The 27,931-nt window shown below is 33.7% G+C and overlaps 2 protein-coding genes across 3 annotated transcripts in view; one reads left to right on the top strand and one right to left on the bottom strand.

Annotated features, from left to right (window-relative positions):
• Positions 1-18,619, bottom strand: part of LOC138322809 (cadherin-87A-like) — a 49,610-nt gene extending 30,991 nt beyond the window's left edge. For both annotated transcript variants that reach the window (XM_069266922.1, XM_069266924.1), the window contains exons 1-13: positions 18,480-18,619; positions 10,024-10,097; positions 9,657-9,746; positions 8,945-9,075; positions 8,700-8,762; positions 7,719-7,808; positions 6,181-6,297; positions 5,359-5,493; positions 5,022-5,135; positions 3,677-3,758; positions 3,288-3,406; positions 2,855-3,055; positions 832-990 (exon numbers count right to left, since the gene is read on the bottom strand). In XM_069266922.1, the coding sequence (XP_069123023.1) occupies positions 832-990; positions 2,855-3,055; positions 3,288-3,406; positions 3,677-3,758; positions 5,022-5,135; positions 5,359-5,493; positions 6,181-6,297; positions 7,719-7,808; positions 8,700-8,762; positions 8,945-9,075; positions 9,657-9,746; positions 10,024-10,078 (1,356 nt within the window). In that variant the 5' untranslated portion in view covers positions 10,079-10,097; positions 18,480-18,619. The remainder of the gene's footprint in view (positions 1-831; positions 991-2,854; positions 3,056-3,287; positions 3,407-3,676; positions 3,759-5,021; positions 5,136-5,358; positions 5,494-6,180; positions 6,298-7,718; positions 7,809-8,699; positions 8,763-8,944; positions 9,076-9,656; positions 9,747-10,023; positions 10,098-18,479) is intronic.
• A 317-nt stretch (positions 18,620-18,936) lies between these two features.
• LOC138324253 (cadherin-87A-like) overlaps positions 18,937-27,931 on the top strand; it is a 36,440-nt gene continuing 27,445 nt past the window's right edge. Inside the window, exons 1-6 of the mRNA XM_069269332.1 lie at positions 18,937-19,104; positions 19,457-19,522; positions 22,606-22,632; positions 23,162-23,254; positions 25,610-25,758; positions 26,054-26,116. Of these exons, the coding sequence (XP_069125433.1) occupies positions 19,477-19,522; positions 22,606-22,632; positions 23,162-23,254; positions 25,610-25,758; positions 26,054-26,116 (378 nt within the window). The 5' untranslated portion in view covers positions 18,937-19,104; positions 19,457-19,476. The remainder of the gene's footprint in view (positions 19,105-19,456; positions 19,523-22,605; positions 22,633-23,161; positions 23,255-25,609; positions 25,759-26,053; positions 26,117-27,931) is intronic.

The following is a 27,931-nucleotide window of genomic DNA, read 5'->3' on the forward strand; positions in this document are numbered from 1 at the left end:
CATGATACCAGGCATGTGTCCGAACTTGATGTCATTTAAAAGCTCATCTTTGTAATGTGAGAAATATGGAGATGAAGACATGTTTTCTGAGTCTTCTGATGAGAAGAAAGTTATGCAAAAAATAATGAGGGTAAATGGATTCAATGTTCTTAATGATTGTTGTGTTGATAGGATATGTCTACTGTCATTTCTATTTCACCAACAACTGATCAATGGTTGAGACTAGATTAATTTTTGTAATCGAAGTACATTGTTCTTCTTTTTCTTCAGGCAGGAACGCATGGTTTATCTGTCACCTGACATTTAGTTGTCAGGAATATGTTGTGCAGCATCACTAACATCACAGAGCATTACTTCAGAATCAGAACTGACCACGATTTTTCAACACAAAGTAAAAAACAGATTTCAGTCTGATACACATAATTTGGTGATAATAATTGGAGTATCTCGTAGGAAACTTGAGAAAAATAGATCATGTGACACATAATATATTTTTCGCCAATCAATGTACCTTTAATAAAATTGGTGACAAAATCCTTCAGGTCTTATTGAGAAATAGCGGTAACAAACTTATAAACTCTCAAAATCAAAGATAGCTTCCTGTTGGCCATCTTGTTAGCCAATCACGTGCAGTCCCAAAATGCAATATACACAACTAGGATTTAAGGGAAACCTATCAATGAAATTTGAGACAGACACTTTCAGTATCCTAAAAATATCAGTAACATGAATTGTGTATGAACAGATGAATGGACAGAAGAACCACATATGAAAGGCGATTTGATAATGGTCATTTTAAAATAGAATGATGATGTATTCAATAATACTTACAAAGAAGACATATTGTTTCTGAGCCAGTTCGTAGTCAATCAAAGATGTATCTTTCACTCGGATTTGTGCAAATGCGGACTCGGACTGGTTTCCTGGGTCTGACAGCTTAAACTCTGCATTGTATGCACTCAGTGTAAAGATAAAGTTGTTATTTATTCCCTGAAAGCATAATGGTTTCATATAAAGAAATGATCACATTTAAAATATTTATGTCTTAATTATATCTGTTACCAACACATAATGAGAACATCTTCAAACCTGTCCATATGACAAGCTGATCTGGTTTGTAATATTTAATTACTACTTAAATAGTTTTAGACAAACCTGATCTGGATCATTATAGTATTTTACCACTAATTTTGTAAGAGACAAACCTATTCTGGATCATTATAGTATTTTACCACTAATTTTGTAAGAGACAAACCTGATCTGGATCATTATAGTATTTTACCACTAATTTTGTAAGAGACAAACCTGATCTGGATCATTATAGTATTTTACCACTAATTTTGTAAGAGACAAACCTGATCTGGATCATTATAGTATTTTACCACTAATTTTGTAAGAGACAAACTTATTCTGGATCATTATAGTGTTTTACCACTAATTTTGTAAGAGACAAACTTGATCTGGATCATTATAGTATTTTACCACTAATTTTGTAAGAGACAAACTTATTCTGGATCATTATAGTGTTTTACCACTAATTTTGTAAGAGACAAACCTGATCTGGATCATTATAGTGTTTTACCACTTATTTTGTAAGAGACAAACCTGATCTGGATCATTATAGTATTTTACCACTAATTTTGTAAGAGACAGACCTATTCTGGATCATTATAGTATTTTACCACTAATTTTGTAAGAGACAAACCTGATCTGGATCATTATAGTATTTTACCACTAATTTTGTTAGAGACAAACCTATCTGGATCATTATAGTATTTTACCACTAATTTTGTAAGAGACAAACCTATTCTGGATCATTATAGTATTTTACCACTAATTTTGTAAGAGACAAACCTGATCTGGATCATTATAGTTTTTTACCACTAATTTTGTAAGAGACAAACCTGATCTGGATCATTATAGTATTTTACCACTAATTTTGTAAGAGACAAACCTGATCTGGATCATTATAGTATTTTACCACTAATTTTGTAAGAGACAAACCTGATCTGGATCATTTTAATATTTTACCACTAATTTTGTAAGAGACAAACCTATTCTGGATCATTATAGTATTTTACCACTAATTTTGTTAGATACAAACCTATTCTGGATCATTATAGTGTTTTACCACTAATTTTGTAAGAGACAAACCTGATCTGGATCATTATAGTATTTTACCACTAATTTTGTTAGATACAAACCTATTCTGGATCATTATAGTATTTTACCACTAATTTTGTAAGAGACAAACCTGATCTGGATCATTATAGTATTTTACCACTAATTTTGTAAGAGACAAACCTGATCTGGATCATTATAGTATTTTACCACTAATTTTGTAAGAGACAAACCTGATCGGGATCATTATAGTATTTTACCACTAATTTTGTAAGAGACAAACCTGATCTGGATCATTTTAGTATTTTACCACTAATTTTGTAAGAGACAAACCTGATCTGGATCATTATAGTATTTTACCACTAATTTTGTAAGAGACAAACCTATTCTGGATCATTATAGTGTTTTACCACTAATTTTGTAAGAGACAAACCTGATCTGGATCATTATAGTATTTTACCACTAATTTTGTAAGAGACAAACCTGATCTGGATCATTATAGTATTTTACCACTAATTTTGTAAGAGACAAACCTATTCTGGATCATTATAGTATTTTACCACTAATTTTGTAAGAGACAAACTTATTCTGGATCATTATAGTATTTTACCACTAATTTTGTAAGAGACAAACCTGATCTGGATCATTATAGTATTTTACCACTAATTTTGTAAGAGACAAACCTGATCTGGATCATTTTAATATTTTACCACTAATTTTGTAAGAGACAAACCTGATCTGGATCCAGACATGGAATGAGCAGGTTAAGAGGTGTGTCGTTAGGAGCATCCTCACGAAGGCTGGTAACATACTCATCTTGTTCAAACTCCGGTTTGTTGTCATTAATATCCTCAACATTAATACGGATCTGTGTGGCGGTAGAGTTAATACTGGCGTCTCCCAACTCTCCTGTCAGTGGGTCTCGTTCTCTAGCCTGGAGATCAAGTATTACATCCACAGTGTGACAAACATGTCAGTTTAGTCATGGTACATACCGTGCATAATTTTCATTATTTATTCATGTACATATGTTTCAGCTTTTATGGCAAAAAGGAAATAGAAAAAAAAATATATCAAAACAAAACCTAGGATGTTAAAAGGTAACCAATGAAGACAAGGTCACTCTAATCTGAAGCCATTTTATTACCACTATGGTTTTGACTTACCCGTAAGTTCAGGTCAACATATCCCTGGAGAAAATTTGGACTCTCCCGATCCACCAGTACAATGTTATAAATCTCTCCAGTACCGTTGTCGATTCTAAATAAGGTGCGCCCAATACCAACTACAAATAAACGACAAATTATATATTTTATGGCTTGATCAAAAGTTTGTATGCATCATGTCTAACCATAGCTTTTTCTATTTACACAAGATTGTTTGAACTGCATGTAAACTTATATGCAAAATAAGCAGGAAAATTGAAAGTGTGACAGTTTTGAATCATATTTATTTCACCAAACAATGACAGTATTTTGCAGTTGTTTGATACAGACATGTGCTTATATCTCATCAGCAATGTGTTATTGTACAAGGTAATAAACATTACACTTACCATTATCCATGATTTCATAAAATATTGGCCGAGGATTGTTCACATCACCATCAACAGCAAGAACACTACCAATTAATGTTCCCTACAACGATTAGAACACTACCAATTAATATTCTCTACAACGGCAAGATTGGGAGGGAAGAATTACAAATTAAAACAAGAAAAGATTGGCAGTCCACACTCCCTGTTCCAGAAGGGGTTGTTTCCTTCTCACTTATGCTCCAATACATACCAGGTAAGTATAAATTCATTTGCATCATAGTAACAAAGCAGGAGCCCACACACGCATTTTTATAAATGTAAACTAAATGTAACAAGAGCTGTTGGAAAACAGCAAAGCTCGCCTATTCAGAAGAAGTTGATGTTCAAGTATTTACTATTTAAACATGGAAATATGACAAATTAACAGACTCAAAAACCCCCTAAAGGGCCCCAAATTGGTTGTATAATCACGTTCAGCATCCATACATATTAGGAAAATTATGATGACTTATGCTTAAACAATTGACAAAATAGAAACTTGCTCAAAAACTTAAACATGGAAATATGACAAATTAACAGACTCAAAAACCCCCTAAAGGGCCCCAAATTGGTTGCATTAGGAAAATAAAATCATAACCATTTATGATGACTTAAGCTTAAACAATAGACAAAATAGAAACTTGCTTAAAAACTTTAACGTGAAATGGGACGCCAACGCTGACACCGACGGCGACGGCGACGCCGGGGTGACAACATTAGCTCCCCCTATTCTTTGAATAGGCGAGCTAAAAAAACAGATGACCTAGGTACACTGCCTCACAGAAGGCCAAGCTACCAGTTATGAAGTAAAAATTCCTAATAATCAATTAAAAAATGCTGTGACAATAGATTGATTTACAGTTGTTTCTCTTTTGGACCTAGTGGTTGGTCATAGTAGAGGACTACTAAGCAAGCAGAAACTTGTTTTTTAATTAATGATAATATCTACCAGGAGGCATTTACAGGAACGACACTCAGGCACATAGGTATACGAAGGAGTACAGAAGGGAGATAACACATTGCAAGTCTATAGCAAACATTACCCTTGTTTCCCTTCATTTGAGACCATGGCATATTGAACCATTGTCTTTGTCATCCCTTCCCTTAAACCAGACATGTTTACCATTGATCAATAAACAAAGTCCCATCAATGTACATTATGCTGTTATATTTAGCAATTTTTATCAAATCCCAGTGACATCTGATGTTTTGAAAACTATAACCATTGTATTTGTCATCCTTTTAAACACTTATACAGCAATTTTCAGCTTAAATCAAAAATTTAGACCAATAGCAAGCTTCTTATATTTCTATGGTAACTTACCACTTGTTTCTCTTCAATGACTGTAATATCCTGTGCCCTTATCCACCTGGGAGGAGTATCTTGAATGTTAGACACTTTAATTTCGACTGTATTCAGAGCTTCATTTTCTCCATCCTGTGTACAAAATACAATTCATTCACATGATATAGCTTGTGTTCAACCTTTGAACTATTCATATTGATGAATTCATATGTAACAAATCTCATATATTTTTTGTTATTCCTATATCTGGTAATGTATAAAAATCCCTGTTACCACTATAATGGGTCTATTTTCCTATTTTAAGTCCTACAATGTGTACACTTTCTTATGAATAGAAGTTTTATATAATACTTACAAACACAACAATCGGGATCTGGAACTGCTCACGGATTTCGAAGTCGAGAGGCTGGAGCAGTATCAGTGATCCATACCAGTAAGTGTTACTGTCGTTATATTTAACGAGTTGGAAGTAGTTACAGGAATCGATGTGCTATAAAACAAACAAATGCACATCATTACATATAAACTATAAATATGTGGTAAGGTATACATACCTTACCTCATTGTCTCAACATACTATAGACCATGATGAACATATACATGTACCTCTATATGCCTCCACTTAGCACATATGAGGGCCTATATATTATTCTCCGGGCTAATGTGAAGCTAATGTTTATATGTCTATAGCTAGTTCCAATACAGAGAAATATTATTTGTCATCAGAATTGATTTATATATAGGACCATGAATGTTTAAGGAACCTACCTTTGGGGTAGCTCTGATGGGATCACATCTCACTTCAGGGACCTATATCATATATAGGACCATGAATGTTTAAGGAACCTACCTTTGGGGTAGCTCTGATGGGATCACATCTCACTTCTGGGACCTATATCATATATAGGACCAGAAATGTTTAAGGAACCTACCTTTGGTGTAGCTCTGATGGGATCACATCTCACTTCTGGGACCTATATCATATATAGGACCAGAAATGTTTAAGGAACCTACCTTTGGGGTAGCTCTGATGGGACCACATCTCACTTCTGGGACCTATATCATATATAGGACCAGAAATGTTTAAGGAACCTACCTTTGGGGTAGCTCTGATGGGATCCATCTCACTTCTGAGACCTATATCATATATAGGACCAGAAATGTTTAAGGAACCTACCTTTGGGGTAGCTTTGCTAGGATCACATCTCACTTCTAGGACCTTGTTAACCCAGTCAGCATCAGTGATGTAGAACCTATCACTGGAGCCGAGAACTATAGACCCTACCGGTGTATTCTGTAAACAAACAATCAAGTACTTACAGCACAAACATTTAATTTGAAATTTGTTGAAGGGCTATCAAATTGACAGACCTATGTAGGAGCAAGAGGCCCATGGGCCTTAACAGTCACCTGAGTTCGGATATAGAATGAAACAAAGACATATAAACACTATATACCGGCCCTTGAAGTCGGTCAGTGATTTTATAAATTTGACTTTTTAATCTATGAAGAGTATTTGCTTCCAGCAAACCTATGAACTCAGAAGAAGAATATTTCCTATAAAAATTGAGCAAATAATGTTCATAAATGTGTTTTTCCTATATAAACTTCCCCTCTCCAGGGGGAAACTTGAGACCCCAGGGTCAAATAATTTACAATTTTTATAAAACACCTTACAACCTTTCCATTTACATGTAAAAAGAGAATTTGATTCTACCATTTCCTGAATTTTAGAAAAAGAGTTTTGAAGTTTTAGCCTATTTGACCCCTTTTGGCCCCGTCCCTCTGCCATCAGGGGGTCGGTCAGGACCAATATAGATATGATGTTAAAATGTTATCTCTGGCTAATAATTCTAACCAAGCTTGACTCATTTCATATGAAAATTCATAAATGTGTTTTCCTTATATAAACTATAGTAAACTTGACCTCCTTCCCAGGGAGAAACGTGAGACCCCAGGGTTATATAATTCACAATTTTTTTAAAGGACCTTAAGACCTTTCCATCTTTGAAAAGTATTTAATCTACCATCACCAGAATTTCAGAAGAAAATTTTAGAAGTTTTAGCCTATTTGACCCCTTTTGACACTGCCCCTAAGGCCCCTGGGAGTCAGTCATGAACAACTTATTAATAGGATCCAATGGCCATCTCATACTGATAATTCTGACAACATTTGACTCATTTCCTATTACAAATGACCAAATAATGCTCAAAATGTGTTTTCCCTATACAAACTATTGTAAACTTAATCCCCTCCCCGGGGGAAACGAGAGACCCCAGGGTCATATAATTCACAACTTTTGTAAAGGTCCTTAAGACGTTTCTATCTATGAAGAGTATTTGATTCTGCCACATTTGTGAGTGGAGAAGAAGATTTTTGAAATTTTAGTCAATTTTACCCCTTTTGGCCCCTCCCAAAGCCCCCTGGGGGTTGGTGACCATATAATTCGCATTTTTGATTGGCCTTATACCTTAGAAGGTTTGTGCAAAATTTCATTACGATGCACGACGGACAAAAGGCGATTAGAATAGGTCACTTGAGACTTCCTTTCAGGTGACCTAAAGATTTGGTTATCTTAACCCTTACCTACAGTGGGCCACATTTTTTTTTAAATAAGAGTGAATTATCTACCTTTACTCTCACAACAATGGAGTCACTTTGTAAAGTAAACAATTTCCTTAACAAGACAATTCTGAGGAGCAAGAAATACTTACCTCGGGTATGGTTTTACTGTAGGTATCAGATCCAAAGCGTGGGATGTTGTCATTAGCATCCTCGACTCTTACCGTAATAAACCGTGTCAACTAAATAAAGAAACAAATTAAAATGTGTTGAAATTACCAAATTTACAAATATTTTGAGTTAAACCATAAAAAGACTTTTTTTTCTTTCTTCCTTTTGCATTTTTTTGGAGTGGGATGGGGGGTGTTCATATACATGTATATTGCTAATACTTGGCCCTATATCCTTCCATCCCTTTGGACCCAGAAAACATAGATGATACAAAATTATTCCCCCTTTCACTCAAGAATGCTTCAGATCATATACTAATCCTTTTTCATTTCTACTGAAGAAGGATTTTAAAGAACATGCTTTATATTTCCTCTATTATAATGAGCAACACTGAATCTCAGAGTGGCACTCATGTGGATCTGCAGTATCTTAAACCACATGAGTGGCACTCTTCTTTTTATATTATTACAAAAGAAGTATTTGACAAGGAATTTCTAATGCATCTAGGTGACACAGATGCTTAACACTTCCTTTTGATTGAAATGCTTGTACTTGAATGATGACCATATATTTTGGAATAAAATTGGTTTTGAAATTTCCTATTTTTATAACAAAAACAGTGGGTCGAGCTGTTAAACCGTTACAGAAATATATAGCATGTTTAAATATCAATAATCGATACGCTGCTGAAAAATAATATGTATGGGTATATCAATATATTGATCCAATCCTAGAATTTACAATACATTCCCTGTATAAGGGTCCCCAGGTTTCTGGGTCAAAGGATACTGCAAGTCAATGGTTAATACAAAATTAATTTTCTTTCACCAAAGTGCTTCAGAACAAGTTTGGTCAAAATCTAAACGGTTTGGATTTCTGACTGTTACTTGCAATGTTTTTCTAGCAAATAGTAATCTTTTTCTTTTTAACTTGTGCTGCCAGTCCAAGGATTAAATACTTGCCTTATAACCACGCCTTTCATTCTTCGCAACCACTGTAGCTGTTATTCTGGTATCATCTTGATCCTGTACAAAAAAAGATTTATGCCACAGATTGACTAGAATCCAGAGATATTTCAATCAAGTCTTGTCCAGTATAGGTCTAAGAATGATAATCATCAGCCATGTTCAGATTATTAACTATTTTCTCAAATAAGAAAAAAAATTTTGAATTTAATGAGCCACATTTGATAAGTACATGTATTTACCTCATAGTCTAATTCTTTTTTAAGATAAACTCTTCCGTCAGCTGGACTTTTCAGTTCAAAAGTACTGGATGCCACAAATTCATAGGTTACCTCATCATTACCCGAGGTTGCATTCAGAGTATAGACAGGAGCTGTAAATACAAAAAGTCTTTAACTGCAGAGCTAATTATTGGTTTACATCACACAACTATTGCCAGGTTTCTTTTCATTGCGAGGATGCAGTGATACAATCGAGTAAAAACATACCCCTTGCTTGGACTTTCCTTGATCTAAAAGCTTTTTATTACAATTCCATAAACCTAACAAGAAGTTTCAGTACTTTAATATATAGAAAATAATATAGGCTGGAAAAGGTTTTTTAAAGGATTTTCAATGTAGGTCAAAAGTCAAAATATAGGTCACAGTGACCTTGTTTTGGAAGGTGACATACATATCTCACCTAGTTTGACCCAATTACCAAGTATGAAGTTCCAAAGCGTTTTACATGTATAGGAGTCTGAACCTGCTTTTTCTAAACTAAGGTTAAAATGTAGGTCAATTAGACCTGGTTTTGGTACATGACACACTGTCTTACTTAGATGGACCCACACCAAGTATGAAGTTTAATGTCTTAAATTATAGCATATTGGAGATAGGGCCTTTCTTGAAGAAGTCAAAAATGTCAAAATATATGATGTTTAATTTAAATGGAAAAGTTAACACAGTTACTTACTGTTTATGTCCCAACTTTCACTGATTTTTAGGTTATTCATATCAGCATTCCATACAATATTACCAGGGCGATCTGCTTGTTGTCCACGTACTGTAGAAATAAAAAATTCCAGAAAAGTTACATTAAATATAGAAACTTATAGCAAGAAAACAGACATGTAACTTAATTTGTTGACATCTTCATCCCCTGCTAAGATGACTAGTAAATACAGCTATTTAGTTGTATATTAACAAGAATCCAAGTTGAGGTCTAGATATATAGTACTGTGACAATCAAACATGTCTAGGATATCTTTTAGATTCTAGAAATAAAAAAAATATACCCTTACTCTGCATCATTTTACAGAGAGCCCTACATCAGTCCTTACCTGTATGGACACTTAATAGAAGCCATGCTCCCAGCCAACACACGGACTGGTACATGATGGTACGAAAATCAGCTCTGTAAAAAGAAAATATCAAATTGTACGGAGAAAATATCAAATTGTACGGAGAAAATATTAAACTATATTTTATTAGGGCGCAGCCCCTTCGGGCACACGAAGCACTTCTAAGGTAACAGATACAAGAAAATATAAGAAAAATATAATCTTCAAAATACAATCCTATACACACTGACAGCTTTAGTTTGCGGCCGCCATTTTTGTTGCTCCGGTACTGCTCTCCCAAGTAAATATATCAGGGGTGTAAAAATTTATTTCAAAGCACTAGCCCAGGGCTAGTAGACACCAAAATCTCACTAGCCCGGCCTAAATATCTACTAGCCCAGCCAAAAATAAAAATGGGAAATTTATAATACCAGTATTTTTATACTGTATAAATTCAAATATTTTTAATTGAGTGAGTTTTTTTTATTATTTGCATCTACTTTTTTTAATTTCAATTCAAATAAACATGAAGAAAATCTTTAACCTGTGATATTTCTAGAACAGAATTTTTAGATTTTTTTTTAATCCTTAAACCGGATTCTGGATGCCCGACCTTTGAATTGGATATTAGAATAACCATAACAAATATGGCTGCCTGCTGCAGGCATGGCTTTGCTGCCGACTTTTTGAGGAATAGATTCCAGTTCTTTAAAATCATTTTTGTAACTATTAAAATTTACTGATCTGATAGCTGAGATGACTGATTTGATGGTTTGTATATTGTTTTTCTAGAACTTGTGTTGCAAATTACATAACTTTCACATGAAATGCTATGCATCACTTAATTCACTGTGGTGATCGGGAGGTCTACTGTACCTGTCTACAGTCATAAATAAATTAGACAACATGACTCTGGATTAAGATTTAAAGTTAGATACGAATATTACATAGAATTGCAATGTTTTAAAGTGTGATTATGACTTAATATTGATGTTTTTCATTTTGAAATATCCTTGATAAAAGTCACTAGCCCCGGGCTAGTATGGCTAAAATTTCCACTAGCCCAAGCTGAAATTTTGGTAGCCCCGGTGTCATATCAAATTTGTATCCCCCATCAAAAAAGTATCCGGATACTTTTTTGCCCATCAAAATAGTATCCGGGGATACTTTTTTGCCCATCAAAAAAGTATCCCCCCTATCAAAAAAGTATCCCCCCCATGACATCAATAGTGATTGTTATAATTTTAGTTGGCAGTAAATCAAATGGTCATAAAGATATACCAGGAGTCCCTTTACAAGTACCAGGTAACTAATTACACCTGGTCAGGTATTACCTAACTACCTAATTAGTGGTGGGACGGACAGGTACAGGTGTGTCTATATATAGGCACTGTCAGATAGTCACCTGTACACAGTGGTATTACCAAATGTTTACCTGTACAGGTACATCATCCCATGATTTTATTGTGCTTGCAAATTGATACAATTTATTTATGTTTTCATGCAACCATATGTTTAAAACGATATATATATATAGCTCATTACTTGCATACATATTTTCAATTCATATAAATTATGATTATTCAATTATCAAGACCTTGGTTATATAGATACAAACACATTTATAAGCTTATATGTCTATATATGTACCAATTGATACATAGGGGGGATACATATTTGATTGCATGATTTTGGATCTGGAAAAAAAATAAAATAAAACTTGTCATATTTATTTCAGATAATATATTTACTAATTTGATGAATACAATGTAAATCATTTTATGAGTGAATATAAGTGTAAAATGGTGTGTCAATTGTAATTCAACTTTATATTAGGATATACACTATATATATGCAGGTATATATATATATAGTTGCATGAATCTGGAAATAAATCTACAGTTTTGTTGAAAACATCTCAGGGAGATACTTATATTAAAAGGATGTGCGTGTGGACAAAAATTATACAATATATCATGATGGGGAGGTACAGTACAGTTATAATTATAATGTCCATCAGAGGGAAAATTAATTGATAAAATATCTATAGATTGAAATAAATATATATTTAAATACATGACCAAAAGAAAGTATTTGGGGAGATACTTGTATTATCAAAATGTGGGATTAGGGGGATACATATTTCATGGTCATCAAAAAAGTATCTAGGGGAGATTTAAGTGTCATATCTAGAAGGAATTAATACATATTTGTATAGCCATAGAAAAAGTATCTATGGAGAGAAGTCTACTATCAAGGGGTACGTAATGTATATTTGATGACCATAGAAAAAGTATCAAGGGGGAGATGAGTCTAATATCTAGGGGGGATACATATTTGATGGCAATCGAAAAAGTATCTAGGAGGTAATTAGTATGATATCTAGGGGGGATACATATTTGATAGCCATAGAAGAAGTACAGTGTGTATATAGAATCAGATTTCTTTAATAACTAGGGGGGATACATATTTGATGGCCATAGAAAAAGTATCTAGGGGGGAGATGAGTCTAATATCTAGGGGGGATACATATTTGATGGCCATCGTTAAAGTATCTATGGGGAGAGTATAGTCTAATATCTAGGGGGGATACATATTTGATAGCTATCGAAAAAGTATCCACGGGGAGATTAGTCTAAATTCAAGGGGGGATACATATTTTATGGCCACCAAAAAATGTATCTAGGGGGAGATTAGTATGATATCTAGGGGGGATACATATTTGATGGCCATCGAAAAAGTATCTAGGGGGAGATTAGTATGATATCTAGGGGGGATACATATTTGATGGCCATAAAAGAAGTACAGTGTGTATATAGAATGAGATTTCTCTAATATCTAGGGTTGGATACATATTTGATGGCCATCGAAAAAGTATCTAGGGGGAGATAAGTCTAATATCTAGGGGGGATACATATTTGATGGCAATCGAAAAAGTATCTATGGGAAGATAATAGTCTAAAATCTATGGGGGATACATATTTGATAGCCATCGAAAAAGTATCCAGGGGGAGATAATAGTCTAAAATCTATGGGGGATACATATTTGATGGCCACCGAAAAAGTATCTAGGAGATTAGTGTAATATCTAGGGGGGATACATATTTGATGGCCATCGAAAAAAATATCTAGGGGGAGATTAGTCTAATATCTAGGGAGGATACATATTTAATAGCCACCGAAAAAGTATTTAGGGGGAGATTAGTGGAATATTTAGGGGGGAGACATATTTGATGGTCATCGAAAAAGTATCTAGGGGGGTACATATTTGATGGCCATCAAAAAAGTATCTTGGGGAAATTAGTCTAATATCTAGGGGGATACATAATTGATAGCCATTGAAAAAGTATCCAGGGGGAGATTAGTCTAAATTCAAGGGGGGATACATATTTGATGGCCATCAAAAAAGTATCTAGGGGGAGATTAGTATTGTATCTAGGGGGATACATATTTGATGGCCATAAAAGAAGTACAGTGTGTTTATAGAATGAGATTTCTCTAATATCTAGGGGGGATACATATTTGATGGCCATAGAAAAAATATCCAGGGGGAGATTAGTATGATATCTAGGGGGGATACATATTTGATAGCCATTGAAAAAGTATCTAGGGGGAGATTAGTATTATATCTAGGGGGGATACATATTTGATGGCCATCGAAAAAGTATCTAGGGGGAGATTAGTGTGATATCTAAGGGGGATACATATTTGATGGCCATCGAAAAAGTATCTAGGGGGAGATTAGTATGATATCTAGAGGGAATACATATTAAATATTAACTAATCTCCCCCTAGATACTTTTTCGATGGCCATCAAATATGTATCCCCCTTGATATTAGACTTATCTCCCCCTAGATACTTTTTCTATGGCCATCAAATATGTATCCCCCCTAGATATTAGACTTATCTCCCCCTAGATACTTTTTCTATGGCCATCAAATATGTATCCCCCTTAGATATCACACTAATCTCCCCCTAGATACTTTTTCGATGGCCATCAAATATGTATCCCCCCTAGATATTACACTAATCTCCTAGATACTTTTTCAATGGCCATCAAATATGTACCCCCCCCCCTAGATATTAGACTTATCTCCCCCTAGATACTTTTTCGATAGCCATCAAATATGTATCCCCCCTAGATATCACACTAATCTCCCCCTAGATACTTTTTCGATGGCCATCAAATATGTATCCCCCCTATATATTAGACTTATCTCCCCCTAGATACTTTTTCGATAGCCATCAAATATGTATCCCCCTTAGATATCACATTAATCTTCCCCTAGATACTTTTTCGAAGGCCATCAAATATGTATCCCCCCTAGATATCACAGTAATCTCCCCCTAGATACTTTTTCGATGGCCATCAAATATGTATCCCCCCTAGATATTAGACTTATCTCCCCCTAGATACTTTTTCTATGGCCATCAAATATGTATCCCCCTTAGATATCACACTAATCTCCCCCTAGATACTTTTTCGATGGCCATCAAATATGTATCCCCCCTAGATATTACACTAATCTCCTAGATACTTTTTCGATGGCCATCAAATATGTATCCCCCTTAGATATCACACTAATCTCCCCCTAGATACTTTTTCTATGGCCATCAAAATAAATATGTATCCCCCCTAGATATCACACTAATCTCCCCCTAGATACTTTTTCGATGGCCATCAAATATGTATCCCCCCTAGATATTAGACTTATCTCCCCCTAGATACTTTTTCTATGGCCATCAAATATGTATCCCCCTTAGATATCACACTAATCTCCCCCTAGATACTTTTTCAATGGCCATCAAATATGTATCCCCCCTAGATATTAGACTTATCTCCCCCTAGATACTTTTTCGATAGCCATCAAATATGTATCCCCCCTAAATATCACACTAATCTCCCCCTAGATACTTTTTCGATGGCCATCAAATATGTATCCACCCTAGATATTCACTAATTTCTATCTAGATATTTTCTCGATAGCCATCAAATATGTATCCCCCTTTGATATTACACTTATCTCCCCTAGATAATTTTTCTATGCATGCATGGACATCAGATATGTATCCCCCCAAGATAACACACTTATTTATCCTCCCTGTTTGTAAAATTCCAGTTAACACATATTGAGGATTGAATTATTGATGTATATATATGTATATATGCTTTCCAAATCTTAAAGCTATATGGTCCATAGCGGGGTGAAATGTTTGATGGTGTGAAAATCATTCAGATTGAAAGATAAACATGTTTTTGATCTATGCAGGTTTAGATGAAAACATACCTACAGAAGTCCATTCACAATATTACTAAATAACACTGTGGAAATGTGAAATGAATTTGTAGACCACACCCACATTAAATTTTTTACCTAATTAGTTTTAATGCATATAAGTACGCATTTCACTGTATGATTGTTGCAGTGGTTGATTTACTGCCAAAATTCATTTTGAACTCTTAAATATTATTTGTACACGTAAATTGTGATATATGCATTCCATAATTGGATTTAAAGATATTTACTTTGTAATCTCCCTAAGATATTTTATGAGCACCATACATGCATGTACATACAGTAGTATTTTAGTTTAAAGATGATTTCATTGAAAAAAAGATAATGATTGATTATAATTGATTTTCAAATTCATTTATATATTATAGTAGATAGTCGGATGTTGACGCATATCAAACACAAAAAACCCTGAATGATGTTATAAAAATTTGTACAGGTAATTTTTCAAAACTCATATATTGGCAGCTCAATTAATGTTCAACCCCATCCAATATCTTCTGTCTGCCTCTGTGTCTGCATCCATAAAATGCTAAAACAGGTCCCCACCTATTGTATTAATTGTTGTGTGGTATTGATAAAAACAATGCTAGCTACATGTATAGCCCTGAGATAATCCCTGATAATTATATCCTTTCTTCTACATGTGTATTACAAATTAATGTCAATTATTGATCATGGTATTGTATAATGTATTTTATCTTGATCAATGCAGACACTTTAACAAACAAATTGATCATAAAAAAATATATACATCACATTGTATACACCATTTATTTATTGGAAAATATTAGGTTTCCAATTTGCAATAACATTTATATCTGCAGGCATGTTCATAATATAATGCTTCGATCATTATATTGGGGTCTTCCCCGAACACCAACTCTAATTATTTTAATGATCGAATCATATTGGAACTCATATTGGAACATATATCAGCATAATATACCATGATGTTAAAAAAGTTTCTGATTGTATTTAATTTAATTGTGTATTATTTTGTTGATCACATAAAATTAGTTAAAGCATTTCTAACATTAGTTTTTAGATATTATCTATTCTCTATAATCATTATTATTTCCTTACTATATACATGTATTTAATTACACTTATATGACTATAGTGCATGCAGTTAGTATACACAGCTGTCGCTTATTTAATTGTGTATACATAAAATGCAAGTTTCATGTTATATCTGTACACTAAAAAGTATAATTAGATAGTTACATTTCAAAACAAATTTTATCTCATAGTTTGGTTTTGGATTGATGCTTATTCTCACTGTTGTGATGATGTGGTAGCTATATATATATATATACACACAGGTAATTTTATAGGTGCCCTCTACCTGTATCAGTGTCAGGTGTGACCCCCCCCCCCCCCCACTGTGCTGTTATGTAATACAGGTAGACCAGGTGTAATTTACTACCTGTACAGTCACTTTGTCACCTATATAGGCATATACTGCTGATTTTCTGTTTATTTTCTTAACATTACCAATCTTTATTTGGAAAGCATAAACAGACAATGGGGGGATACTTTTTTGATAGGGTGGATACTTTTTTGATGGGCAGAAAAAGTATCCGGATACTTTTTTGATGGGGGATACTTTTTTGATATGACACCGGGCGTCGGGCTAGTGGATTTTTACACCCCTGTATATATTTAACTAATGCAAATGCATAACAGGAGTAATTAAATATTTTTTATTATTGAATAATAACACTTTGAGAATTAAAAGTTATGGAATGCAGTCAAAATATCCACCAAGGCGAAGATGAGCACAAGGAATCTTGACGTCACATAACGTCAACAAATGGGGAGAAATCATAGGATTCACATATGCGTTTTGGTTTGGTTTGATTAGTTTAACGTCCTATTAACAGCCAGGGTCATTTAAGGACGTGCCAGGTTTGTTGGTGGAGGAAAGCCGGAGTACCCGGAGAAAAACCACCGACCAGCGGTCAGTACCTGGCAACTGCCCCACATGGGATTCGAACTCGCGACCAAGAGGTGGAGGGCATGTGGTAATATGTCAGTACATCTTAACCACTCGGCCAACGCGGCCCCTAAACATACGCGGCAACTCCAGACCTTGAATGGACACAAAGAAATCTGAATCTTTGAGTTCATTTCTTTGAATTTATGCTAGACAATTATTACATCATATACTTCTATAGTTTAAAGTGTGCCCTTTTATTTCTGAATTATGTCTTCTACATGAAATAGAAAATAAAATAAACAAGTAGGGCTTCACTCTTTCCATGCTGTGCATGATTCATATTAAAACATCTGGCTGCCCCCTTTAAGGAATTGCCTTCAGTCATATATATATATTATAAGTAATGTCTGCATGCATGTCTCTCCAGAGGTTCCGAAGAAATTAGTGATCAGCAATAATATCAAGCAAGAGGTGGTTGGTGGCGGGAGGGTAATAAACATAAAAGAAGAAATGGTATATTGGGGAAAGATCTTATATGTAAACTGATTTATGGATATTACAACATAATTATGGATACAGTAGATCCTATATATCCATGAATATTATATTGGGTAGTGACTTTTTTCCACTTTAGTTTGTCAGTACATGTTTATTAATCTCTTTATTTTCTCTATATCAGGACTGTCGATCTATAAATTTAATTTTTGATGTACATTTTTATGAATTCTTCTTTGGAGGAATCCATTGAGTGACAATAACCATATGGTCTACATTCATTCATGTTTTGCTCCTTTTGTTATCGTAATTTAATGTGATGAGGATTCAAAGGGATGGAATCAACTATAGGTCATATCTATAGTGTACCTACATCATGCATGCCATGGCCTCTCTTCATTACAATAACATACACTGTCCTACATATAGTTTTATGTGTAGATCAAACCAACTTTATATTGGATAATAATATGGCCAAAATTTAAAAAAAAATGGTTATCTAGACCGAAGATCTGGTAAAACAACATTAGTTTAACTGTATAAGGCAAATCTACGGTAAAAAGGAAAATTTTGTGTTATTGTTATTTACAAAATAAATTGCCAATATAAAGATATAAGCAAACGTAATGATAAGTTGAAAGGTGTTGTGTCGTTTAACAACGATCTACATCAATTTAATACAAGTAAACAACAGAAAGTTAGGATAAAATTGCATCTTTCTTACCTCGACGAAGCTGCTGTACGCCCTGCCTGACACCAACATTCAACCCAGGCTGTTTCTATTCATAACTTCCAAGACCGGTTTGTATGGGCGTGTTAGACTGTGCGAGGGTGGGACTTCGTTCCGCCTCTTCGCACTTTGGCGGCCATTTTACTTGTGTGAGTATAAAACCGAAACCACCAAAACAAAATAAAGAAATTTTATTTTCTCATTTTTCAATATTTGTCAATTGTTTCTGTAAAATCAAACCTGCAATTTTTAATTTATTATTTCAAAATGTAATAAGATATTGATATAGTTTTAGGTCTCTAAAATATTGGAATTTACTATAATTTCTTTTCGTTAAAACTTTGTCAAGTAAAATTATAACCACACCAGAAAATTAGAGGTGGAGCATTCAACAATACAACTATAAATAAACAACCTGCAAAACCGGTTTTCGTCAATCAATAGACTGGTCATGCTATTTTCAATACTGGAATATACACACATACAGGGTGTGCATATACATCTACAGGCTCGTAGGAATACTAAAGAAACCGATCGTATGGCTTTGGGAAATTAATAACTTTCGGCAATCGGAATTTCTTATTTAGTATCTCACCTGTAGAAATCGCACCTGTCACAGGTAAGGTATTGTTTTTATTGCTTTAATTATCGGCATATTACCGAATGAGCCGTTCATCCAGAAAAGAGGGGTGGTCAACATTTTTGTTTATATTATATTTATTGTATAGTAAACTACACTTACTGTAATCGAAGTCGTCATTATGTATATTTGTTTGTATTCAATATCCCCATATGAAGTACGGATTTGTTAAAATAGTCTTCATCGTAACGTTCATAACGTCCAGGCCTCTGCCAGTTTAGTTTCAATATGCATTTACTCTATATATATATAGACAGTGTATGTAGCTGTTATGAAGACGAATTTTGAAAAGTAATATTGCTTTATGACATGCACATTTGGATATTTACAGGTCAAATACTATAAGAGTGTATGAGACTCAAGATGAGGTCCACTTTACATCTGCTGCTGACAGCAGGTAAGTTGACAAAAAAACCCAAGCTCATCAGGTAATTAAGCATTGTAATTATATATACACATTTTGTATAATGTTTACATAGCTGCTACTCAGTCCAGAGTTTTAACCCAATACCTAGAACTATAGCTATATATATATATAATGGATCTCTTAATAAGTTATAATTAAGTCAGCATGGTGTGAGTCTGGGACAAAAAAACAACACCTGACCAGGTTATCTAGTTAAGCTGCCACTGGTTATATGGGTTATAATATGGACAACTTGACCTTTAAGCTTGTCCATGCAGTCCAGACTTACAGATCCAAGTGTTACATACAGGATCCAATAGGAGATTTCAGAAAAGATGGCGTGACGTCACGGAAAGTTTACATCCGGGTCCTCAAAGGTACAAACACAGTACGGCGACTAATAAAAACAATAACAGATACGTACATCCCTGCTACACAATCGATATGTTGGCAAAAGTATACACTTTCATACTTGCTTCTGATTTTAAAATAGTTTCTTATTGTTTCAGATGTTACAGACATTTATATTTACAATTGTTCATTGCTAAATATATTTGTGTAGATTTAGTGTTGAAGCCAGCTTGCGAAGCGGTGCCGGGCCGTCACACGTACCCGCTTTTTGTTCACACGTAGAAATCCATGTTGTGAAAAAGTTATGAATATATAATTGATTTTAATGTATCATATTTCTGTTATACACGAAAAATCTGTTCATAACACTAATTAATATAAATATAACGAAATGTGAACCACCTGGCCAGACCACGGCCGCTCGTGCATGGCTTCGCTGGTAGATCACCTCGGGTAACAGCCAATAATTGGGAAAATACTATTAATACGTAATTACCAACACATATCTCAATAAGTACGTGTAAAAGATATATATTTCGTTATTTCCCATGTATATATTATTTTAAATGAATGGTATAAACCACTGTTACACATAAATGAAGATGTATGTGTACATGTACGCACACGTACAGTATGGCTGCCGATATCTCGAAAAATAAAATAGTGAAATCGTTCAATTTCATGAGTTTACTTTTTATTTTTTAGCCACTTTTATTCCATGTGCCGTTATGTGAAGTCTCAAATTGAGATGATATTACTTTTAAATAATTTGAATACATGTTAGATAGACTACATTTACATTTATGAATATAGCTAGATAGTAATTACTATAAATGCCGACCAGGACACATTACGCACGGCTTCGAGAATCCTAAAATACTCGAAGTTTTGTTTTAAAATGTGATAAAAAGTAACTATAAAATGACTCATTTGAATGTCATAAACTAAATTCCAAAATTTCTGACGAAAAAGTTAACCAGAACACATAATTTTGTGACTCTGAAAAATGACGAAATTCGGGATCTCGGCAGTACCGTACGTTATGGCTGCCGTGCGCTTGGGGTGATCTATACGAAGGCAAATTTTGGTCATAATCACACATCGTAAGGTGTTTTAACAAGTTAGACTTAGAAAACAGTAATCGCATATTAAAATGTCAGTATAATATTTGGGGAAACTTGGAATTTAATTTGTAGTTTCTGTCAATTTTGTAACTTCTGTCAATGTTTATACGTCAGTCTAATGGCGACCGTGTTTTTTTCTCGCGGCGGTCGAAAATGGAGTATAAACAAAGTAAAATATATGAATACCAGATGTTTATATCTAAATATTTTTGATAAATATATTTATGTACCCTTTTTATAATTAAAATAACGCAAGAGTTCTCGGATTGTCGTACTATTTATTGCAATAAAATGTAAACAAACATCCCAAGCGGCTGTGTTCCCTCTATGTTTATGTGTACCTTTGTGTGACGTCATCGCCATCTTTTCTGAAATCTCCTATATATGTCGATTGGCTAAATTAAAAGATATAGCTGGATACATTATGGATTCAAAAGTTATTTTTGCAATCCAAAGTCTGTAGCATATTTTTAGTTATATAGTCAGTTGCTGACCCCCTATAAAGGCATAGAGGGTCAGTATTGAGATTTATAGGGGACGAGAGATTAGCCCGAGCCTCCTATACTTATTACTGACCCTCTATGCCTTTATCGGGGGTCAGCAACTGACTATATAACAAATTTATCGCATCAAGGACCATTGGTTTGTTTCATTTAATTAGGTCTTCCTGTTTAAAATTTTTGTTTCCTATTTGTTTGGTCAAGAATCTGAAATCAAACTTGAATCATGCTGGCGAAGGATACAAACAATCGCCGCTTTTAAAACAATTCAGAAGTGTCTTGGGCCTACATATTTATTGATTGATTTTCGGAATCTGCAAATATACTGTATAAGGAACCTGCAGAACAATTAAAGTACTAAATAATTTATAAACAACAATAATATCGACGTTCCTTGTACAGTAAATTAACTGTTAGGCCTACGTCAATATGACACAAGACTCAAGGTTGTATATTGAAAGCATCACAAACAAAAGTGACACAAACATCCATCCAACATTTAAAGTGCAATCTCCTTGATCATCTCTGCATCTCTCTGAGGTAATTATAATCACTTTAAAGTAATGCTGATACATTGATTGTATAGTGATGAATGGTATTTATGTCCTACGAACCCCTCCATTTGTTTATAATCACAGTCGAGAAAACGCTTGCATTGTTACGTTTGACTTTCACCGCATCATCAACTTTCAGCTGGTGTAGGGGAAGCAACTCATATTTAAAAAATGCATTTTATTTAATTTGAAGTATTAAAATGACTTAAAATAATTTTACACAAAAAATAAAAAGTAATATATAGTTTTACGGTAATGAAATGGTGTTTAAATTTTGAAGCGAATTGAAGGCGAGAGCCACCATATTACACCATAATAAAATTTACTGATCCCCTAAAATGTGTTGGGGGATCACCATGTGACGGCTCTCCGCCAATCATTTGGGGACATTTCTGTCCGAGGGGCGATAAATTATATTTATATGATCAAAGATGTTATACTTACAGTGTATATAAGTGATGCATTTTAGATCCAGTTGTATAGATATCATATTAGATTTTTTTTTATTTCAGACTTACTAAGAATATATATTATTATCTTTTTAGTATTTCTGGTGCCTGTGATTGCAGTTGGTATGTATATTATCTATATTATGCAGTCATGCATGTTATTAAAGTTATTAGTATTAATGATGATCTATATTGTGTAAATTGATGATAAAACTGATCATGATCATTATCTTTTAATCAACAAACAGTTACATGTAAGAATATCTGATACCAGAGATAAATGTGCCTGGTAATATAGATGAAAATGACACAGGCATGGAACTTGTCCGAGTAATCTGTAGATTGGTCAAGCTGAGCTCTTATACAATTAACAGAAATATAAATTATTTGATTAACATGAATGCAATTTAACTTGTTTAATTCAGGTTAAAAAATACATGATATAATCTGTTAATGAGAGATAACATGACTTATTCAGATGTATACCTCCCTTGGAAACAGATGCTGTTTAATGTATGTCATTGAAGTAGGCCTTACTTTGAGAAATTAACACTTAGTAATTCACTGAAGAAAAAAACTCAATACAAAACGCACATTGATCAACTTACAAACAATATTTGTGACCTTTCTTCTTTGACCTTTCCTATTCTAGAGGTGAATTTTCTGGATTTTGATGTCAGTGGGATTGATGGTAACCTGAAAAAGAGGCTCACAAATGAGGGTGTCTTTGAAAATACCCCACCTGGTGAGTTGTTACTTGTGTTACACAGTGTATATAGGTCCTCATGAAGGTGTATACCTATAACCAGGGGGGGGGGGGGTATGTACTTTGTTAACTATGTTGTACTTTGTTAAATATGTTACATATATATTGGTTCATAATCAATATTATACAAATATAGCATTTTGATGAGGTCGATATAACCATGTATTGATCGAAATCATAATGCTATAATTGTTTTATTATTTTTCAGGATTTTTTACATTTTGAAATGGGTGTGAAGCAAAATAGTATCGCATTGTAAATTCTGCTTAGTGATGACAGTTACAATCTTATGATTTTGTAACAAGTTTAATTTAAAAACAAAATATGAAAACAGTATCAATTGATGCACTTAAAGCTTTTATTACATGCACCCGGTGCATGCGTGTTTGTAAATTGCATATGTAGGGCCTACATGTACTCCATTATACCTGTAGCTCCATGTCTTAAGGACACAGTCAATTAAATGTATAGTTTGTTCTCTGTTAAAATAATCCACTTCGATGTGAAACATATATTTACAGATTCTGATTGACATTAAGATACATTCTCTTATGATTAGTACTCTTTCGTAAAATAAAAATCGTATACATGCAGTAGGATTGGCCTAATGTTGTAACTAGCCTACATTGTAGGTGGAATTTAAAAATAAACATCAAACATAATCACTATTCAATGGCTCCAGACACTTAATGAATGTTATTCGATTATTTCCTACTCTCCTACCGTGATTATGTTGAAAATTTAAAAGCTTAAATTTAAACTGTAGTAATCATCTGGAAGTCATCATCAGCTTTGAAAGAAACCGAAACAATCAACGTCGCCTGTCACATTTTGTGTTACGCTTCAAACTCGGGTCATCAAAGCGTTTGTTTCAAAGCGCCTGGAATACGAAGTGTTTTGGTAACGTAGACGATAATGTTATCTAAAAATAACCGTGCAATATACTTTTTCTATAAAGTACTTACGGAAAAATTGTGCAATATTAGTTTTTTATCGGTGATCATGTGGCATGTTTTTGACCAATGAGAAGTGGCAAAAAATCCAGAAAAATAATAAACAAAGTATCCCTAAGTACTAAGAAAGACCAAAAGGTTAATTTGATAGATATTAGATGACTACTCAATTTTGTGTTCAAAACATAGAAGAAAAATACAATAATAAAAAGATAAAATAAAGTGGCAATGTGAGAAAGCCACTGAAAACACATGAAATTGATCTCAACCATGATGTATTATTGTTCCAACCAGGTTAAGGTTACATATGTTTTTTCAAGACACATATAACCTTGAAACTAACCCGTTCCGATCGGCATCAGGTTGGACACCACATTCTTCAGTAATACCAAAATATCACATCGTAACGATTGGTTATTTTGTTTGATGTACTTAGATACCTACATTGGTTATTTTGTTTGATGTACTTAGATACCTACATTGGTCATTTTGTTTGATGTACTTAGATACCTACATTGGTCATTTTGTTTGATGTACTTAGATACCTACATTGGTTATTTTGTTTGATGCACTTAGATACCTACATTGGTCATTTTGTTTGATGTACTTAGATACCTACATTGGTTATTTTGTTTGATGTACTTGGATACCTACATTGGTTATTTTGTTTGATGTACTTAGATACCTACATTGGTCATTTTGTTTGATGTACTTAGATACCTACATTGGTCATTTTGTTTGATGTACTTAGATACCTACATTGGTCATTTTGTTTGATGTACTTGGATACCTACATTGGTCATTTTGTTTGATGTACTTAGATACCTACATTGGTCATTTTGTTTGATGTACTTAGATACCTACATTGGTTATTTTGTTTGATGTACTTAGATACCTACATTGGTCATTTTGTTTGATGTACTTAGATACCTACATTGGTCATTTTGTTTGATGTACTTAGATACCTACATTGGTCATTTTGTTTGATGTACTTAGATACCTACATTGGTCATTTTGTTTGATGTACTTAGATACCTACATTGGTCATTTTGTTTGATGCACTTAGATACCTACATTGGTCATTTTGTTTGATGTACTTAGATACCTACATTGGTCATTTTGTTTGATGCACTTAGATACCTACATTGGTCATTTTGTTTGATGTACTTGGATACCTACATTGGTCATTTTGTTTGATGTACTTAGATACCTACATTGGTCATTTTGTTTGATGTACTTAGATACCTACATTGGTTATTTTGTTTGATGTACTTAGATACCTACATTGGTCATTTTGTTTGATGTACTTAGATACCTACATTGGTCATTTTGTTTGATGCACTTAGATACCTACATTGGTCATTTTGCTTGATGTACTTAGATACCTACATTGGTCAGCTGGTTGCTTATGTTGACGGTCAGCCTAACAGTGGTGTTACCTATGAGAAGGAGATAGCCGCTGGCGATAACTATTTTGATGTATCATCAACCGGAGAGGTTATCACAACCACAGCCATCTTGGACAGAGAGGTATGTACGGATGGGTGGACGCAATCGGTCGTAATGTTCTTTAATTTAGATTTCATTGTCCATAGGTTTATTTTTGTACCCTTAAAGCTTGTCAAGTCTTTTTCTGCCTCTATCTTATTTTGATTAGTTTACATGCTCAAATGGCATGTACACGTTTGCTGTTGGGGCTTGTCTTTTGTCTTGAAATTTAAGATGATGAATAGAGAAGAGGTTAAGGCTGATTTGATCTATTTTCATATGACTCAGTAATTTTGCTACATTTCATTAAACCTGTTTATTTTTTCTTCTATTTTAGAAAGCACAGGCCAACAACTTAATTGTTACTTTTATCGCCAAATTGAATTCGGCATCAGTAACTGTGAGTATATATAACTATACCGTCTCTTTGGGATGTGGGTCAAGAGAGTTATATCAACAGTTGTTTTCTATATAATACTGGATCCTTATAAACATATGTCTGTAAGATATGCAATACTTTTAGTTGTAAATATAGGGCAATGAAGTAATTCTAACAGTGTGGACAAAATATTGTTAAATTTTCGAGGTGATCTGCCCCTTTGTCAAAACACACACAAAAAACCAAATAGAATTACTACATATCAAGCATGGTCATGAATGTTCACAAAAACATAACAATGAACACATAGAATACTGTATAAACTATAGGGACAATGGCTATAGGATGTGTAACACGTGGACTAATTAGGACTTTTCACCTTCGAGTGAAAAGACCTATTGTTTTTGTTCTGTTTTTTAGGTCACCTGACCATAGGTCATGGTGACCTATTGCGATAATCTTTTGTCCGTTGTCGTGTGTCATGAGAAGTATGTTAATATTTCCTTGTGAACACGATTATATGAGTAAATATTCACCGAGCTAAATGAAACTATATTTAGACTGACATTGGAAAGATCTCTGACCAAATTGAAAATCGGCTTGATTCGACTGTAAATTACAGATTTATTGCCTTTTTCACTAATAATTACTATTGGACCTTGTTAACGCGATAATTTAAATAAATATTAACTGAACTTAATGAAACTTTTTATGTAGACTAACATTAGAAATATCTTGAACGAGTTCGAAAATCAGCTTGATTCAACGATAATTCAAGGAGTTATTGCGCTTTGTACTAATAATTATTATTGGACCTTGTGAATACAATAACTTGAATAAATACGCACTCAGCTTCATCAGACTTTGTATTTAGACTAAAATTGGAAAGATCTCGGACAATCTTGAAAAGCGACCTGATTAGATTGTAACTTACAAAGTTATTGCCCTTTGCAATTATAATCATTAATCTTGTAAATATGATCCGAGCTTAATGAAATTTTGTATGTATTGTAGATCTATTAGATGTACATGTATGTTCCTATTTCGTGAACAAAAGCCATCAGTTGGCTTGTAAATTATATAACTGATTTGTATCAAATATCAGGTGACTGTTAAGGCCCATGAGCCTCTTGTTATTATTATACTTCTTCTGCAATTATGCTAATTATAATGAATTTGTTGTCATGTTGTATAGTATGAGTTGAAGGAGTGACTGCAACATTTTCATGTTGGTCGAAAATCCAATATGGTCACCATGACATCATACCTCATCAGTTTAAATTTCTGCCAAAATATTTAACATTATATTGTGTTTTTGTTTACACTATACAAGTAAAATGGAAAGACATAGGAAAAAAACTATTTCAGAATATTAAAACTATGTACATGTATCTGAAGATGGGCAGTGAATAAAATCAAGTAGGTGAAAAATCCAATATGGCTGCCATGACGTAAAAACTAAAAACACAAAAAAAAACTATAACTCAAAAAGTGTAAACTGTGTGTTACTATTTTTTAGGTTTTTTTTAATAATTAATTTGTTTTCTAGAGTTTTTGCGTTACATCAATGCAGTATGTCCTCCTGATGATTTAATATCTTCAGATTTAAGATCGGTTCACTAATCAATATTTTACAAAGTTGAGATAAAGCAAAGATTTTTGATGTTGATAAAATACATGCGTTGCCTTTCATAACTATATTTATCAGTATGGTCGCCGTTGTGTGTCTAAAGTTTATCTGTATAGTATTATAATGAGATTGGTGCATTTATTGGCTTGTGAATAAACATGAATTGAAATCTAAGCTTGATACTTTTCGTGGATTTTAACACCATG

Source organism: Argopecten irradians, chromosome 5 (assembly GCF_041381155.1).
Source record: "Argopecten irradians isolate NY chromosome 5, Ai_NY, whole genome shotgun sequence".
NCBI lineage: Eukaryota > Metazoa > Mollusca > Bivalvia > Pectinida > Pectinidae > Argopecten > Argopecten irradians.